General features: G+C 47.7%; 1 protein-coding gene across 4 annotated transcripts in view; it reads left to right on the forward strand.

The window, feature by feature from the left end:
- Window positions 1-16667, forward strand: part of ATP7B (ATPase copper transporting beta) — a 77371-nt gene extending 60704 nt beyond the window's left edge. For 2 of the 4 annotated variants that reach the window (XM_032294547.1, XM_032294545.1), the window contains exons 12-22: window positions 167-301; window positions 3820-4014; window positions 5651-5833; window positions 6656-6818; window positions 7826-7852; window positions 7967-8110; window positions 9933-10075; window positions 11456-11659; window positions 11742-11859; window positions 13684-13786; window positions 14346-16667. In XM_032294547.1, coding sequence (XP_032150438.1) covers window positions 167-301; window positions 3820-4014; window positions 5651-5833; window positions 6656-6818; window positions 7826-7852; window positions 7967-8110; window positions 9933-10075; window positions 11456-11659; window positions 11742-11859; window positions 13684-13786; window positions 14346-14619 — 1689 coding nt within the window. In that variant the 3' untranslated portion in view covers window positions 14620-16667. The remainder of the gene's footprint in view (window positions 1-166; window positions 302-3819; window positions 4015-5650; window positions 5834-6655; window positions 6819-7825; window positions 7853-7966; window positions 8111-9932; window positions 10076-11455; window positions 11660-11741; window positions 11860-13683; window positions 13787-14345) is intronic. The other 2 variants (XM_032294548.1, XM_032294546.1) reach the window with 1 other exon arrangement.
- The last annotated feature ends 673 nt before the right edge of the window (window positions 16668-17340 follow it).

Genomic DNA, 17340 nt, shown 5'->3' on the forward strand with positions numbered 1-17340 from the left:
AAATTATGTCAAGAGTTCTGGGAAATCAGACAGTTTTATTGAGTAGAGATGGATTAGTAAACGTGGTTAAATGAGGGAGATGATCCCAATCCTTATCCATGCTTATGGTGTTTTATTTCTTCATAGGTTGGTAATTTCCCATGGTCTTGGTGTTTTATTTTCATAGGCACCCATTCAGCAACTGGCTGACCGGTTTAGTGGATATTTTGTCCCATTTATCATCATCATGTCAACTTTGACGTTGGTGGTATGGATTGTAATCGGTTTTATCGATTTTGATGTTGTTCAGAAGTACTTTCCTGTAAGTTGAATGCCTTGGGCTGTATGGTGGTTGTGTTTTAAATAATCTACTGACATTGATCCTATTCTTTAATGACTTAGATATATTGGGCTTTAGTTATTCATTGAATTTTGTTTGCTTGCTTCTCTTATTGGCAGCAAAATCTAAGCCAGAGTAGGATAAGCACTCACTCTCCTTCTGCACATTTCTATTAAAGATGTCCTTTGCATTCTCCTTAGGTAATTTTCACAGACACCAATTGGTACCCAGTATTGCTTGAAGTGTTTATAATATGTATTATTGGCCATTTTGAGGTTATGAGGCATACATCTTAGAAAATAGTTCATTTTAAATTTCAGTGGCATGATAATATCATTTAACACATTTTAAGAAAAATGTTTTGATGTATATATTTACCAGTACCATCTTTGATCTCTCCCAGCTTCCCAAGTAATGTGAATAGCTTTTTTGTGTTTTATTTTTATTTTTTATTTTTTTTGAGATGGAGTCTCCCTCTGTTGCCCAGGCTGGAGTGCAATGGCTTGATCTCGGCTCACTGCAACCTCCACCTCCCAGGTTCAAGTAGTTCTCCTGTCTCATCCTCCCAAGTAGCTGGGATGTAGACGCATGCCACCATGCCCAGCTAACTTTTGTATTTTTAGTGGAGATGGAGTTTTACCATATTGGTCAGGCTGGTCTTGAACTCTTGACCTCACGCCTTGATCCACCTGCCTCAGCCTCCCAAAGTGCTGGGATTACAGGTATGAGCCACTGAGCCCAGGTGTGAATAGCTTTCTAATTAAATATTTACTAAACATTATATGTGAGGTAATGAAATACACATTTTTGAGCTTTAAAAAGTGGATGAAGAACACTATCTTAGGAAATATGGTTTTATTAAGCCTTAGAAAAAGAAAGGAAAATACAGGCCACCCTTCAAAAAATGTATCTGCTTGAGGAATAAAAACTGTATTACATCCGTGAGTCTCAGTTGGGAGCTATGACATTTTTGGTTATTGTGACTGGGGAGATGCTGCTAGACATCCTACAAGGCACAGCACAGGCCCCTACAACAAAGAATTATCTAGTTCCAAATGTCAGAAGTGCTGAGGTTGAAACCCTGGTTAATGTACTTAAAAAGCTACTGGCACACTTAGAACAGTATTTGGTAACGGCCCAATGGGTGGAACAATGTTCTTCCCTTATCTTATTCCTACCCGCATCTAATGCTTCTTATGCCATAAAGCCATAGAATAAGAAACTACAGGCCGGGCGCGGTGGCTCACGCCTGTAATCCCAGCACTTTGGGAGGCCGAGGTGGGTGGATCACGAGGTCAAGAGAGCGAGACCATCCTGGTCAACATGGTGAAACCCCGTCTCTACTAAAACTACAAAAAATTAGCTGGGCATGGTGGCGTGTGCCTGTAGTCCCAGCTACTCAGGAGGCTGAGGCAGGAGAATTGCCTGAACCCAGGAGGCGGAGGTTGCGGTGAGCTGAGATCGCGCCATTGCACTCCAGCCTGGGTAACAAGAGTGAAACTCCGTCTCAAAAAAAAAAAAAAAAAAAGAAACTACAAAATGGGTGTGGTGATGCACTTGTAAACTCAGCTACTCGGCAGGCTGAGGTAGAAGATTGTCTGAGTCCAGGAGTTGAAGGCTGTAGTGTGCTATGATCGTGCCTGTGAATAGCCACTGCATTCCAGCCTGGGCAACATAACAAAAAGTACAAATATGGAATGGATAATTTTTTTCTTTAAAAAAATTTCTGCACATAATTAAAGGTATAGCAAATATTCTCAGACCACATGTCATTTACTAAGATGTCATTTTTCTCCCTCAAATTTCCCATCTTAGATTGAAAAATGTTCAAGTTAAGCACTTTCTGATATCTAAGGAGACCTCAGTGCTCTTAAAAATGACTTATGGTTGTATGGCTAGAATTTGCCAGTGGCTGTCCATGGCACCTGACCGCCTACAATTTCGGCTTTTTCGGGAGAGCAATGTGTTGGCATGTGGCCATGGGAAGACTCAATCCTAAACAAGTTGGAATCTGTGGCTTTCTGCTGTCCATGTCTTTCCATCTTACTTTGGCTTCTTTTGTTTTTATCTGCAATATCAGGGAGGATGCTGGCAAATGAGGTACTGCATGTTCCTTTAAGATACTATCATCTCTCTACTGTACCAAAGTTATTGTAGAGAAGGGCTTGTGGTAACTTCCAGAAGTCTACCTAGTCCTATCAGAATACTAGGTGTGATTTTGACAAGAATTACTGTGTTTTTAAAAAATATTACATTATCTTTATCTCTAAAAACTTTAGTATATCCCTCTACCTAAATATAACTGTTTCTTTGAAAATTAAAAGACTCCTTTAATATAGAATCCTGCCTTTCACAGTGAAAGAATAAAGTGTAGATGGAAACTAAGGAGGTCGTGGTCCATAGCTTCACTTTAGACAGCTGTGCTTTTTACTATACATAAGCGAACATGGTATCTCTTGATTATACTCCATACCCACCAGCCATTTTGAAAAATAAACTGAGATAATTCAAGCTCTCAGAATACAAATAATACCAAGTATCTGGAAAGTAGACTCATATTTTGTTTGTTTTAAGTTACAAAGAAAAAATAGTGAAAAATATAGAAAGAAAAATAAAGATAGCTCCAAATCATATCCTTAGAAGTAAATATTTTGCACTTTGGTGGATATCTTTCCAGTATTGTTGAAATGCTATATTCAGATATAGGCAGAGATTTTTGCACAAATAAATCCCAGCACATGCCATTTTATACTTGCTTTTTAATTTTGCAGTGCTGCTGGTATCTTTCCATATCAGTAAGTGTAGATATATATCATCATTCCAACAATTGCTTCATACCCCATTATATATACTACATCTACAATTTAATTAATCCCCTATTAGCTGTTTCCATTTTTTGCCCTTACAAAAACAAAACAAAATACTATGGTAAATATCCTTGCATCTTTTCTCATTTATATGATTATCACCTTAGAATAAATCCCTTGGAGACCAGGCATTTTTAAAGCTGCCCTAATGATGAGAAAAATCATGATAATAGTTATGGTTTCTTAGATGCTGCTCCTATGCCAGGTGTTATGTACTGTGTATATTTATATGTTTATATGTATTTTGCCTCATTTAATCCTTACCACAGTTTATGAGCTATGCATTGTCATCTCCATTTTGTATACGAGGAAACTGAGGCACAGAGACATAAAGTTAGCCTCAGAGCCTCAGATGTGGTCCATCTCCAGAGTCTGCCTTCCCCTTTCAAGGGCTTTCATGTGACTCGGCTCCTGGAATGCCTCTTTGAGGGAAACCTGTTGGATGAAGTTGGGAAACTGGAATGTGGAGAGCAGTAACGTGTTCTCTGTGACAGCAAAGCAGTGCAGAACACCATCTGTTTCCTAAACCCAAGTTGGTCATGCTATCTCAGGCCCAGTGCCCCCCTGAAATATTTGTTTAGGGTTCTTCCTTATTGCACTCTCAACCTGCTTCTGTCTCTGACCTATTTTCAGAACCCCAACAAGCACATCTCCCAGACAGAGGTGATCATCCGGTTTGCGTTCCAGACGTCCATCACAGTGCTGTGCATCGCCTGCCCCTGTTCCCTGGGGCTGGCCACGCCCACAGCTGTCATGGTGGGCACTGGGGTGGCTGCGCAGAATGGCATCCTCATCAAGGGTGGCAAGCCCCTGGAGATGGCGCACAAGGTCAGCCCGCACAACAGCTTTCCCCGTCCTGAGAGATGAAAGTAGTGTCTGTTTACTAGTTCACATTGAGAAAAAAGCCTGAGAGCCACCCAAGACAGCAGTGTTAGTTAAATAGAAAAGGAAGCCAAGTCTAACAGGGAATAACAACAGCCGCAGAGTAGCCACCAGTCACATAATGAAACGCTTTATCAACATTACTTGATTTAATTGCATTAACAACTCTGTGTGGGAGGTGCTTATCATTCCCATTTTACAGATGAGGAAACTGCAGCAGGAGATTAGGTAACTTGCCCCTAAAGGCCTGCAGCAATCAAAGGCAGAGCTGGGATTCACACTCAGGTAGCCAGGCTCCAGGACAAAAGCCCTACCGTGACATCTGTGGGATTAGTGGTAGATCCTGTGACCCTGGGAAGTGAAGAGCGTGTGACAGTGTTTGTGAAGAGTCTTCCTTTTGCTCAACTTACCAAACCTCTTGCCTTCCACACTTCCACATATTTAATCAGCATTTGTTGGGCACTTGCTGTGTGTGGGCCCTGCACTGGGTCCTGGCGATGGTCATGGTTTCCAGCTGCCAAGGAGCCCACCAGGTTAGCGGGAAAGACAGAAAGTGAAAAAGTAAATAGCAAAGCTGGGTGAGTATTACAAGTATTACGAGATGGTGCTTGATGCCATGGGGACACTTGAACAGGGGCCAGTCCTAGACTCAGGGATGAGGGCGCTGTAGATGTTCAGGGAAGGGAATGTGAATGTTCACCTGAGACCTTACAGTTGAGTGAGAGCCAGACAATGGACCTGGGGAGGAATGTTCCAGAATGGGGCCAGCAGGTAGAAAGGACCTGTGGAGGTGAAGCTTTCCTGCCCCACCGTATCCCAGCATCTAGCCCGAGAATCAAGAACATTCAGAAGTTATTTGTTGAATGAGCAAATGAGAAACTGGAAGAAAATCATTGAGAGAGAGGAACTGGAGATGAGGCCGCTGAGGGAGGGGCCAGAATACAAAGGCCAAAGGTTTAGTCAAGGGTTCTGAACATCAGCCTAGAAGCCACGTGGGCGATGGCACACCTACACGATGTGACCAGGTCGTGTGTTGTGAAGATCATTCTGGCTGCAGAGTGAAGGATGCACTGAAAGCTGGCAAGAATCCCTGGAGGAAGATGAGTTAAGTGTGTTGAAGGACGGCCATCACTCAGCAGCAGAAACAAGAAGCTGAATTATTGTTTGCTTGTAAGGGAGAACCCTGCTTGTGGGACATGGTCTGAACAAAGCAACCTGCTGGCCTTAAATGGGTTCGAATTATACACTGTCCCTCAGAGTCCTGACCCCTGACCTGACGTGAGGAAGACTGTGGATGGTGTCACTGTCTGGGGGACAATGCTGTGCCATCTCCTGTACAGCCAAATGAGGGTTTCTGGCTTTGCCTGGTCAAGGTCAAGCCTCAGGGTGACTGGTTTGACTGGGCACATAGGGAAGTGGGAGTTGTTGAACCCTGAGATTGATGACAGAGGATCACGTTAGGCAGCTGTGCAGATGTCTTGTTTCCTGCCTGAGGCAGGTTGGATGAAGTTCTGCCTCAGGACTATGACTGTGGAAGACAGCATCTGTATTGTGGTCACTAAGTTGTTGTTGTTTTTGGCAGATAAAGACTGTGATGTTTGACAAGACTGGCACCATTACCCATGGGGTCCCCAGGGTCATGCGGGTGCTCCTGCTGGGGGATGTGGCCAAACTGCCCCTCAGGAAGGTTCTGGCTGTGGTGGGGACTGCAGAGGCCAGCAGTGAACACCCCTTGGGCGTGGCAGTCACCAAATATTGTAAAGAGGTATGTGGACCTGGACACGGCCCTGCCCTCCCTGCCAGTGCTTCTTTACTCCTCACCACGCCCTTCTCTCCTAGCTGCCCGAGGAGGCCTTCACTGTGTGGTCTGGAAAACCACTTAGAAGGCCCCTCTGTAGCAGGCGGAGACAGGGCTCACAGTCAGCCCTTGCCACAGTTCCAGGTTATCACAAAGGGATGTCAGTGTCATTGGCATTTGCTGAACATCACCAGGCGTCAGGCTCAGGAGAACAACAGGAATGAGATGTGAACTCTACCCTTCGGGAGCTCAGCCTGGGGAGGCCGGGCAGTCTAGAAACCCCAGCCATTCCTTTCCCCTGCCTTGTCCCCTCCTCGTCCAGGGCCCGATACACGAGCATTTATCTCTTGATAGCCTCAAATCGCTTTGTTAACACTAATTATTCCATTGTTTTTAGGAAGTTATTTGCAACATAAAATTCACATCTTCCTCTCTTTGGCACCTGCACTCCTCTTTAATTTGAGGTGTTTGATGTGAATTGCCTTTTTCCTTTCTGCTTGGCAACCTGTCCGCTATTGTGAGGCACCCATCCGGGGAAAGATTTCAGGCCGTTTAGTCTCATTCAACTTAACAGCCATAGTATCTTTACCAAGGGAGGGAGAAATAATTACGAGTTACTAGTCTCTGCCTTAACCTTTCCCATCCATCCCACCTCCCTCCCCTCCTATCAGTTCCCGCTATCTGCTGCTCTCTTGCCGCCTTCACCCTGTGTCCCTGTCCTGCCTCCCTCCCTCTCACTTCCCCCTTCACGGCTTACAGGTTCCTCTCCCTCTCTTTCCACCTTCACAGGAACTTGGAACAGAGACCTTGGGATACTGCACAGACTTCCAGGCGGTGCCAGGCTGTGGAATCGGGTGCAAAGTCAGCATCATGGAAGGTATCCTGGCCCACAGTGGGAGCCCTCTGAGTGCCAGTCATCTGAATGAGGCTGGCAGCCTTCCCGAAGAAAAAGGTATTGCTGGCCTTTGTCTCTGCAGCTGGTTCAATGTAGAGGTGGGTCAAACCACAGAGAGTCCCGCGCCTAGCAGTGATTGCCCCTGCCGTGCGACAGATGGCTCATGGCTGAGGCACCCATGCCGGCCTCCCCACCCCCAGGAAAGCCTGCATTTTCTCTCATGTTCTTGGATGCTTCTAAATTTTGATGCTTATGGCTGCCTTAAATTCATGGAGCATTGCTTAGCTGATCCATGATTTTGATTCTCCTGTTTCTTATCCCAAATGGGTCTTGCTTCTCATAAGCTACAGAGTAGGCAGGTGGGAATTCTACTTTTGTTCTTCCTGTTTCCATCCTGTGTGGTAGAACTCTGGCGGTATTTACAGAGCTGGCAGAAAAAGTCAGGGAAAGCAGAGGGAAATGGTCTGCTGAAGCCAGGAAGGGACACTGCTTGGAGGGACTACTTTTGAAGGATGGCCTTTCTTATTCTCAAAGTAGCTTACCACCACCAGCATAAAAGGTAGAAAACAAAACCCGTGACCAGTGTTTTTCCTAAGTGTTGGTAGTGAAATTGTGACTTAGATTGTGTGATTGTAAGCCATCCACCACCTTCCAGCCATTTAAAACCCCAGGATGGCCTTTCCAGGAGAGCCTGGCTGTGCAGTGACACCTCAGCAGCACACACTGTTAGAAAGTGACAGGCAAGAGACGCATCAGCCTCAGGAGTTGCAGTTTTAAACATTTCATATAGACTTGTCTGATTATTTGTTGGTTCACGTGGGGTCATCAATACCAAACAGTAATGAATGTAGTCAACACTTGCTTTGTGTGCTGGGGAAATAACTAAGTACTTCTGATCCCTGCAGAAAAAGAATCAGTGGATACCTCTAAGACAGAGATGGACATTGCCTTATGTTTAATATGTTTATACCATTTCCACCCATATAGCATGTACTATTAATGCCCCATCTTAATTCATACCCACATGTCCTACAAATTAATTTTATTTTTTTCTTGTCCTAAAGGATGCTGTCACAAGAGGTGCTTACTAGGCTACAGTTTTTCAGAATGGTTAAATGGATATTTTGCTATTAAAAGGATTGCATGGTTTTTAGTTTATAGTGAAATTGGACTATTTAGGAATAACCACAGCCTCTTTTGAATAGATGCAGCCCCCCAGACCTTCTCTGTGCTGATTGGAAACCGTGAATGGCTGAGGCGCAACGGCTTAACCATTTCCAGTGATGTCAGTGACGCTATGACAGACCACGAGATGAAAGGACAGACAGCTATCCTGGTGGCTATTGACGGTATCTCCTGCTTCTGCCTTCCTTCCGCTCTCTCAGAAATGCAGTTTTCTGCAGATACCAGGCAAAAGAGTCCTCCTTTAAAAAAGAAATGAACCTGTAATCCCAGCACTTTGGGAGGCCGAGGTGGGTGGATCACACGAGGTCAAGAGATCGAGACCATCCTGGTCAACATGGTGAAACCCCGTCTCTACTAAAAATACAAAAAATCAGCTGAGCATAGTGGCGCGTGCCTGTAATCCCAGCTACTCAGGAGGCTGAGGCAGGAGAATTGCCTGAACCCAGGAGGTAGAGGTTGCGGTGAGCCGAGATTGCACCATTGCACTCCAGCCTGGGTAACAAGAGTGAAACTCCATCTCAAAAAAAAGAAATGAAACAAAAACCTTCCTCTCTTTAATTTCAGGCCTGTTTTCCAAAAGATTGTCTTTTTGTCTTTTCGTTCTTTCCCACTGTCTCCATCTTGGCCCCAGAGCCAGCTGTGGTCTGGCCTCCGTCATCTTGACCTTGGAATTCTAAACTGTCTGTTATTATTGTTGCTCTTGTCCAGGTGGGCAGTTCAGAGTCATCCTTCTCATTCATCCCTGCAGACAGAGCGGGAAACAGGTTTAACTACAGGACACCTTTAAATAATGAGATCCATGCTGCTCTTCTCTGTCTACTTTGTTAATAATAATAATAATTATTATTATTATTAGGCCAAGTTTTGCTCTTGTTACCAAGGCTGGAGTGCAGTGGTGCAATGTCGGCTCACTGCAACCTCCACCTCCTGGGTTCAAGCGATTCTCCTGCTGCAGCCTCCTGAGTAGCAGAGATTACAGCCACCTGCCAGCAGGCCTGGCTAATTTTTGTATTTTTAGTAGAGATGGGGTTTCACCAGGCTGATCTCAAACTCCTGACCTTAGGTGATCTGCCCACCTCGGCCTCCTGAAGTACTGGGATTACAGGCGCGAGCCACCGTGCCTGGCCCTTCTGTCTGTGCTATATACAGACTGGTTGTGCACAGAGTACAGGTCACAAGACTGCATGTGTTTTAGTGCTCAGATTCCATCCTGGGCTTTACATCCCAGAGAGAGAAGAGTCTTTACTTTGTTAATATAAGTTTCTGCTAATAGAAGTAACAGTATATGCGAGCAAGAAATAAAATTTATGACACCACGTTTTGAATGCTCCAGCCAAATATGTCTTCCTCTCACATTCTCTCTTTTTTTTCAATTTTTTCCAAGTCTGTAAATCCACAGTTCCCTCAGCTGTCAAACCAGAATTGGCACAACTAAAGGAGTCGTGCCCTCTCATATGTCATCCCTCACTCTGTTCTTATTCACACCTCAGCCCTAAAAGCCCTCCTGCTTCTATAACTAAAGATACACTAAAAGCAAAATGCTGCAGAAATGTTTTCTGTAGGAAAAGGCAAAGGAAGGATTGATTTTCTAGTTTGGACAGTTATCACTTTAAATGACATCTGTTATATTTCTCAAATTTTAGTAGATAATGTGTATTGAATTCTTATTACAAGCCAGGCACCTTGCAAAATGTGATACGTTCTCCTTGCAGAAAGTTTGGAAAATTCAGCTATAAAGAAGAAAATGAAATTACTCATAATCCTATTCTTCAGGGAGCCACTGCAAAGATTTTAATTATATTGCTTCTAGACTTTTGTGTGCATCTGTAAATGCGTGCACTTTTAAAAAGGCCAAATGGTTTTATATATAATTTGGTGTTTTGTTTTTTGCACATAAGATTGTATGATGAGAACATTGCAAGTGTGGTATCTCTGTGCGGGGTGCCCTATCCTGTGTAGCTGCTGATGCCGGCTGGTTTGCTCCAGGTGTGCTCTGTGGGATGATTGCCATCGCAGATGCTGTCAAGCAGGAGGCCGCCCTGGCTGTGCACACGCTGCAGAGCATGGGTATAGATGTGGTTCTGATTACGGGGGACAACCGGAAAACAGCCAGAGCCATTGCCACCCAGGTACAGCCCTTTAATGTTGCAAACTGTGTAAAGCTCATAGTAGCAGGTAGAGGCAAAAGTAAGCACCAGTTGGCCCAGTGCTCAGCGGTACTCCTGCTCTTTCCCCCTCGCTGGGTGCTTTTCTCTCCATGTGCGTCATTCTGTGGCCATGTAGTGTCCCACGAGTGCTGTGCTGCTGTGCAGAGATCTCATCCCTGGGGCCTGAGCGCGTGCATCCTGGAAAAAGGAATTCTAGTGTTCTCTAACCTTTTCCTAGTCTTCACGACGGAAAAATAGTTTGTGGCTTAAGAGCTAAGATAGACATTTTCTAATTTTTATGTTAAGGGAAGATTTTGCCAGCTCAGCTCTTCTCACTAGGGCACCCAGATAAGTGACTCTGTCCTGGGCAGTTCTCCAGCAGCCCTTGGTGCTGAGTTTGGGCTGTGAGGACAGCACCACTGGAGGGCTGCCTGGCTCCCCACACAGCAGTGGCTCCAGTTTAGATTCCTAGAAATTACGCCCCTCCAAATGTGTGCAGGGCTCTAGTTGTCTGAAAGCCTCATTGTGTCCCATGAGGGAAGCAGCAGGACCCCTGTTTTCTATGGTCCTCCTTGCTAACAATGGACCTATCGAGTGTCCTTCCCCATTTCCTGGCTAACAGTTGTTCATCTGTTCAGCAGACACTTACGAAACACCATGAATGCGACAGGCAGGTGTGGGGCCAGGCTCTGTGAGGAGTGAAAGGGGCTCTGCCCTTGAGGGGTTCATGGTCCTGTGGAAAGGTGGACCAGGGACAGGGCATAGATCTGAGAAGCGGGAGAGAGACTAGGAAAGGGAAACTGCACCTTCCGGGACAGAACCAGCAGCAGGGGCATTTCCCAGGGGCACAGAGCCGCAAGGCAATTGGAGATGCTGCAGGGAGCTGAATGGGGTGGTCTAATGTGACACCAGCTGCAGGCTGTCAGGCAGAGGCCAGGCCCTGGGACCCTGGGGGCCTTGGAAGCAGACCCCAGAGAGTTGAGCTGCCCTCCTCTGGGAGGTTCGTGGGGTCCACTGGAGGATGTGAGGCAGGAGAGTAGGAGCTTGGCCGCACAGATGCTTTGGGAAGACTGTGGAGGCAGCACATGGAGAAGAGAGTTGGGAGACTAAGCGGTGGACAGGGAGACCAGCAAGGGGGCTGTTTGCACATCCAGGAAAGGACGGGGCCTAAACCAGTGCAGGGTGTTGGGGCGGGAGCCAGGGAGAAGTTGGCTCTGTGACAGCAAACCTGCAGGGTATGGTTGACCAACATCACTGACTGGACCCAGAGGCTGAGGGCAGAGGGGGCAAGGGTAACTTGGGGTTTCTGCTGCAGTCTGATACCTTTTTCCAACACCAGGTGTTGCCTTCCTTTCCTCTTAGGTTGGCATCAACAAAGTCTTTGCAGAGGTGCTGCCTTCCCACAAGGTGGCCAAGGTCCAGGAGCTTCAGAACCAAGGGAAGAAAGTTGCCATGGTGGGAGATGGGGTCAACGACTCCCCGGCCCTGGCCCAGGCAGACATGGGTGTCGCCATTGGCACCGGCACAGATGTGGCCATCGAGGCAGCCGACGTCGTCCTCATTAGAGTGAGCACAGCTGCAGCCAGGCTATGGGAGCTGGGAGGGCGATGGGCAGACCCCTTCCTCACCGCATGCTCCTCTCCCTCAGAATGATTTGCTGGACTTGGTGGCTAGCATTCACCTTTCCAAGAGGACTGTCCGGAGGATACGCATCAACCTGGTCCTGGCACTGATTTATAACCTGGTTGGGATACCCATTGCGGCAGGTAGGCAGCTCTTACCCACTGTGCTTCAGCTGTGCCCAAAAAGGCTTCTTCCTCCTGGGTTCCTGCTGAGGTTAGTGTGTGGCTGACTCACTGGCTGGCTAGAGCCTTTTTAGTAAGCCTGGTTTTGTTACGTCCCCTGCTTTATATGTCTCTAAAGGTAAATGAGAAACTGCTGAGAGGACCTGAAGCCTTCATCCATTCTGGTCCTTTCTAAAAAGTTAGTGGAGATGCTTGGCTATATTTTCTGAGCCATTTGTTAAGACATATAGTCTGAGAATTAGTCATTAGTAAGAATTATGAGGCACCTCCTACATGCTAGGAACATTTTTTTTTTGAGATGGAGTGTCACTCTTGTCACCCAGCCTGGAGTGCAGTGGCACAATCTCAGCTCACTGCAACCTCCACCTCCTGAGTTCAAGCAATACTCCTGCCTCAGCCTCCCGAGTAGCTGGAATTACAGGCATGTGCCACCATGCCCAGCTAATTTTTGTATTTTTAGTAGAGACGGGGTTTCGCCATGTTGGCCAAGCTCGAGCTCCTGACCTCAGATGATCCACCCGCCTCAGCCTTGCAAAGTGCTGTGATTACAGGTGTGAGCCACTGCACCTGGCCATGCTAGGCACAATTACTGGTGTTTCAGAACCTTATATTGGACATTAATCCTGCCCGGTTTCACTCTGATTTACACAGATGATCATGGAAAGAAATGGCTTTTTGTCCAGGCATGCTGTCTCATGCCTGTAATCCCAACACTTTGGGAGGCTAAGGCAGGAGGATCACTTGAGCTCAGGAGTTCAAGACCTGCCCAGGCAACATAGAGTCCCCCTTTACATAACATTTTAAACTTAGCTGGGCATGGTAGCATACACCTTAGTCCCATCTGGGAGTACAGAGGCTGCGGCAGGAATATTTATTGAGTCCAGGAGCTGGGGGTGGCAGTGAGCCATGATCACACCACTGCACTCTAGCCTGGGTAAGAGTGAAACTCTCAGAAAAAAAAAAGGAAAATAAATGGATTTTTCTGCTTTGTAATTCCTCCTCCTTCTCCCTCCCCAGCAACCGCCTCTCTCCTGCCCTCTATTCCATGGAACATGGCAGGGAAAAGTTCCAGACCCTTCTGCGAGGCAGTGCTCCTCCATGGGCTTAGGAGAGATCAAGTTTGTAAACTCAGCATTCCTGCCTGGGTCTCCCTTGTGTCCGAGTGATTAGTGATGACGTGTATAACAGGGCCTTGGCCTCCTGAGCCCAGTGAGTCAGGCAGGTTTATTTCCTGTCCCCAGAGCCAGCTCAGGAGCTTCATTCCCCCAGTGTGTGTGCCTCTGCCACGAAAAATTGACCATACCTGTCTCCTGACCCTGTCCTGGGACCCAGCTCTCATTCCTCTTTTAAAGATGTTATGAAGCCCTGGAGTCAACGTCATCTGCTAGACAAGGGCTGTGGCCATCAGCCATGATTATCCGCTGCAGGACTGTGGCTGCAGGATGGGCTGCTGGCTTCCTCACCTCCTGCCGCTTTTCTCCTCCCCCTGTGCCCACCCCTCCCACTCCCTGTGCTTTGCCCCTTCCCTGGAGCTAGCCCTGAAACGGGATGCCATCTGTGGGTGGTTCTGGGAATATCAGGGCGAGTGGAAGAGAGTCAGGCCCACTCGACAGCGCCCCACACCCAGCTTTCTAGGAAGCCTCCCTTTCGGGGGGCCTGTGGGCAAGACCCATCAGCAGGGGCTTCCAAGCATGCCAGGAGAAGACCTCCACGGGGGCCGCTGAGGGTCGGGCCAGCCCAGCCTCTCCCAGGCCTAGGTGTGAGTGTGAGTTCTTTCTTCCCCAGGTGTCTTCATGCCCGTCGGCATTGTGCTGCAGCCCTGGATGGGCTCGGCGGCCATGGCAGCCTCCTCCGTGTCTGTGGTGCTCTCATCCCTGCAGCTCAAGTGGTGAGTCCCCGCAGGTGGGGCGTCTGTGAGAGGCTCTCAGGAGGCCCTATCGCTCTGCATGCTTAGGGCACAGTGGGGCTTGCCTCTCACTCCCCATTCATTTGCCTGGGATAAATGCTGCAGTGGAAGCCCACGTGGAGCCGGGTGTGCTTGCGTGTGACTTAGCACCGTGAGCAGGCAGTTCACTGCTGTGCAGCCTCATGCCAGGCTGCCCTTACTCTCCCGCTCAAGGGCTGTTATGTGAACATCATGCAGACATCAGTCCCTGTGTATTATCTATCATTTTTTCCTTTAAACAAGATGTTCACTTATTTATGAGTCCATTCATTTAACAAAAGCTAGTGGCAGCCTATAATGCATAAGGCATTTGCTTAGGAAGTTTCTAAATCAGTTGAGCTTTCCTGGAACCATAGGGAGTTTATGCCCTTTTCCTTTGAAACTCTTGAGGTTTTTTCACAGAATATTATGAAAAGATGGATGAGAGGCCTTCACCAGGTTAGAAAAAAAAAGAGCCTGGTATCTAGAATGGCTCAGATGCTGTTGCATTCCTGCTTTCCAGCTATAAGAAGCCTGACCTGGAGAGGTACGAGGCACAGCTGCATGGCCGCATGAAGCCCTTGACGGCATCCCAGGTCAGTGTGCACATCGGCATGGATGACAGGCGGAGGGACTCCCCCAGGGCCACGCCGTGGGACCAGGTCAGCTATGTCAGCCAGGTGTCACTGTCCTCCCTGACGTCCAACAAGCCATCTCGGCAGAGCGCTGCAGTGGACGATGGTGGGGACAAGTGGTCTCTGCTCCTGAATGACAGGGATGAGGAGCAGTACATCTGATGGCTCCAGGTGGGCAGGCCCAGGGCAGGGACTTGCCTCCACTCGCCACAAGCCAAGCAGGACAGCCCGCAGCAGGATGGGCAGAGCTAGCCTCCAGCTTTGGGGACTTCCACACCCTGGACGTGTCCAGTCACCCCGCCCTGCGATGCATGGTCTTGTCTCAGTGGAGCTGGCTTTGGCCTGGAGAGGATGTTACTGCCTGCTTCCTGGCCTCACTGGGCTGTCAGCATGGGCTTTGTCTTGGACTCTGATCCTTGCCTGTGGGACTGTAGAAGATGAGAGGTGTGTCACCCTCCTCACAGACCTCTCCTGGAATATTTAGGGCGACTACTGTGAAATGGAGAACAGTTTCATCAGGACCAAAAAACCTCACTGGGCCTTTCCAGAGAACCACAGACCTCACTGTCAGGCTCTTTCTGATGACGCCTGCGTGCCTCATGTTTCTGAGACCACAGTTTACCTCAAGTGTGTCTGTTGCTTTCTGCTTGCACAGTCTGTACCTTTTCTGTCCTGTGTGCTTTCACTGGGGACCCCGTGTGACCCTGCCTATCACCTAGGAGGGGAGGACCAATGTCCTTGTGGTCCCTGCTGCTGCTCTCAGGCGCTTCTCCAAAGCTCTGGAGTGTGCATTTCAGCCTGAATCTGCTTCCTGGCATGCACATCCCCAGCCAGGGAGCTTGCCACATCCTCCTTCAAATCGAGGCGAGTTCTTTCTTGCTTAAGCGCCCCTTCTCTGTAGAGTGGGGGCTTCTCAATAGAGTGTTGTTGCTGACCAGCTGGAGTGAGGGTCTCAGAGCCTGACCTGAATGTCTAGCCTCGGCTTCCTGTGGAGTCTAGGTGCTCACAGTTCAGGGCGTCCTTCTGTGTCCCTGCCCAGCCTGTGGTGCTCAAAACAGGTGCCCCATGATAGATATATGTGTGCAGGAGCCTCCCTGCATGGCCCCAGGAGCTTCGTTTTCACAGTCTTCTGTGTGATTGTCACCTCGTGGGGTCCGGTAGAGCATTCATGTCACTAGTGTCTGGCGTTGTATGGGTTGGAGGAAGCAGTGCCGCCCAAATAGGAGGAAAGCACAGCCTCCCTGAGCCTGCCTTCTGCATGCTGCCCAGGGGCCTCAGGAAAGGAGTGGCCACAGCTCCACTGTTTACCTGACAGTGGCTCTCAGAGCAGCAGAAGGGGTCCAGTTATTGACTCTGAAGTTGGTGGCAATTGACAGAACCCCTTGGAGTGAACTAGTAGAGTTGGATTAAATTCTGGGTGAAACTCCTGTCTCCCACACAAAATAGTTGTAGTTATTTTTTTGAGTGTCCATTACTTACCAGAGGAAGTGTTAGCAGCACTTTTGATAGATTACCTCTAATCTTCCAGCAAACCAGCAAGATAGCTGTGACTGTCCACATTTTACAGGCAAGGAAACAGGCTCCGAGAAGCTGAGGACCTCGCCCAGGGTGACATAGCCAGTGGACGTGCCGTGTCTGTCGGCTCTGAAGGCTTTACTCTAATTGTCCTTTTGCCTTGAATAGAAATTTGCCTCATAAGAATAAAAAAGAAAAAAGTCTTTGCCTCCTGGAAGAACAAATCTACCACGTGATCAAGTAATTATTTCAACTCAGAATGCAGTTGACTCAGGAGGTCCTCTGACCTTTTCCTTGGATGGTTAGTTTCGCCTTTTACATATAGTTTTTGTGGGGTTTTATTTTATGAAATCCAAGCACGCCGTTCGTTGTGTTTTCGTTGTTTTCAGCCCCTGCTCCAGCCCCAGCGGATTCCTGCTTTCTGTCCGTAATTGCGTCCTCTCTTTATGCTTGCTTGGGGAATGTCGTTTCCTGACCAGGCTGATCTTTATCTAAAAAATCTGTGTTGATTTTTAAAACTTTTAGGACCATAAACATTGTGTTCATCTATAGACTTGGAAATATTTATATAATTTTATAGAAAATAACCTTTTAGATGGTCAAAGTATAAGGAATTTTTTTTGTCAGATAACCATTTCTACTTCAAAAGCATTCCATGCAATATTAGAATAAAGTTCCTGTCATTCCTCTAAAAATCTGCCTGTGAGTGAGATGCATGGTCAGAGGCCAGTGCCATCCTGTCTTCACGAGGGCGTCTGTGAGGTGCTGGCTTGGCTTGATGTCTTTTTAGGGGGCAGAGGAGTGTGGGATTTTAACAGCAGGGGACATGAGGGTGGCCAGAGCCCGCTTTATCTGCTATCCCCAGCGCTCGTGTGAGCCCCTCTCGCTAATGCAAGGCTGCCTCAGTGGCATGTGGGGAGAACGCTAAAAGGCAGCCCCTGTCAAAGTCCCTGCCCCCCTGGGTCAATCACAGGCCTAAATTTTGGCATCGTTTGCACCCCTCTGTTCTAGGACGAGTGTCTGCAAAAGGCTGTTCTCAAACACACTCAACCAGGAGGGATATGTTTGAGTTCCTTGGCCTTGAGGGAGTGGGTCAGGAGGAGGAGCAGAAAAATCTTGACTAGTAGGCTCCGCTGGGAAAGCTCTGTGGGCATCTTGGGGTGGCTGGGGGCGTAAGTGAGCCATGCCTAAAGGGAGTTGACAGTGTAATCTTCACCCACACCAGGGCACTTTGAAGAGTGGAAGGAGGCACTATGAATAGTTATGCCAGAACAACTGGCCTAAACTGGGACTATCCAGGCAAACTGGGACATGTGCTCGCCTTCCTCCAAAGGGAAATAGACATCGTGAAGCCTCCACTGGCACAAA

This window comes from Sapajus apella, unplaced genomic scaffold (genome assembly GCF_009761245.1).
Source record: "Sapajus apella isolate SASKATOON/1434 unplaced genomic scaffold, GSC_monkey_1.0 scaffold32, whole genome shotgun sequence".
Taxonomy (NCBI): domain Eukaryota; kingdom Metazoa; phylum Chordata; class Mammalia; order Primates; family Cebidae; genus Sapajus; species Sapajus apella.